A 1,561-nucleotide genomic window follows, 5' to 3' on the forward strand; every position below is an offset into this window, starting at 1 on the left:
TACACAAAAAAAAAAGGATTATACTGTCTGACATTTTAGGAGAATGTGCAACAACATATTTGGTGTAATGTATGGCTTTAGATCATCTTTAATGTCTTATTCAACATTTTCTGTACATTGTAGCCTTCTTCTGGTCTTGTTATTCTGTGCATAATGTCTTATGCCCCATTATTTATTATAAAACAGGTTATATTTTCATTCAGATGTTTGGCACCATGATGCAATCCTAATCTTTTCTTCATATTCATAACTGCTCAATATACACATGGAGCCGCCTGAGAATAAGACTCTCACTGGCTTTGTTCTGTTGGGATTTTCTAAAACACCTCACATTCTCCTTCCGCTCTCCTCCTTCTTCTTGGCTTCATATGTCTTCTGCATTGCTGGAAATACATTCATCCTCGTGCTTATTGTTTCACAGCTACAACTTCACACCCCTATGTATGTCTTGATGGGGAACCTTTCCTTTGTGGATGTATGTTTTACTTCCATTATCATTCCAAGGACATTGTATGGGCTCCTGTCTGGAGACACCCACATCTCCATGCATGGCTGTCTTGTCCAGCTATTCCTGTTTCTGGCAGCGGCCAACATGGAGAGTTGTATGTTGACCATCATGGCCTTTGACCGATTCTGTGCAGTTTGTTTCCCTCTACATTACCTGATAATTATGAACAGTAGGACCTGTAAATGTCTGGTGGCATTCTGTTGGACTATCGTGTGCCTCCACTCTGCTTTCTGCATTGTGCTGACTACTTACCGGCCATTCTGTAGATGGGTAATCGACCACTACTTTTGTGACCTTCCTGTAATAATGCAGCTATCCTGTTCAGGTGGTTCAGAAATTCTAAACCAGGCTGGCTTCATTGAGGCTTCCATTGTGGTGTTTAGCCCCTTACTCTTCATCCTTGTATCCTATGTGCTAATTATCAGAGCAGTGTTGGCTCTGAAGTCATCTCAAGCAAGAAGGAAGACCTTCTCTACTTGCTCTTCTCACCTCACCATGGTCATCCTCCTCTACAGCACAATTATATTTATGTACTTTCGACCAAGCTCCATCTACTCACCAACCTATGATCGGGACATCAGTGTCGTGTACAGCGTCATTATCCCAATGCTCAACCCGTTAATTTACAGCCTGAGAAACAAGGACATCAAAACTTCTGTAAGAAAACTTCTAAAGTAGACATGAGAAATGTTACCATTTAAAGTGAAGTGAATAAAGCCAATGTAATCATGTAAAGCAGAGTTGCTCAGCCAGGGTTCTTGGAACCCTAAGGTTCCACCAGAGGTTGCTAAGGGTTACTTGAGCAACGAGCAATTTCTGCATCTCGGATAAGTTCCCACTGACACCATTGATTGATTTTAGCTATCTGTAAGGGGGTAATTTATCCCAAAGACCACAAGTATAATGAGCATTCTTCCCACTGACCATCACACTAATGTATCATGAGTTGTAGTCTACATATATTCATTTTTAGCAGGGGTTCCCTGAGACCGGAAAGTTATTTCAAGGGTTTCTCTGTGTTGAAAAGGTGGAAAAAGGCTGGTATAAGGAAAG

At 41.2% G+C, this 1,561-nt stretch overlaps 1 protein-coding gene across 1 annotated transcript; it reads left to right on the forward strand.

Moving 5' to 3' along the window:
* The first annotated feature begins 265 nt into the window (after positions 1-265).
* LOC141107138 (olfactory receptor 1L6-like) lies at positions 266-1,186 on the forward strand. Its single transcript, XM_073597888.1, has one exon. It carries the CDS (start codon positions 266-268, stop codon positions 1,184-1,186), a length of 921 nt encoding a protein of 306 aa, XP_073453989.1.
* The last annotated feature ends 375 nt before the right edge of the window (positions 1,187-1,561 follow it).

Source organism: Aquarana catesbeiana, linkage group LG09 (genome assembly GCF_042186555.1).
Source record: "Aquarana catesbeiana isolate 2022-GZ linkage group LG09, ASM4218655v1, whole genome shotgun sequence".
Classification (NCBI taxonomy): Eukaryota; Metazoa; Chordata; class Amphibia; order Anura; family Ranidae; genus Aquarana; species Aquarana catesbeiana.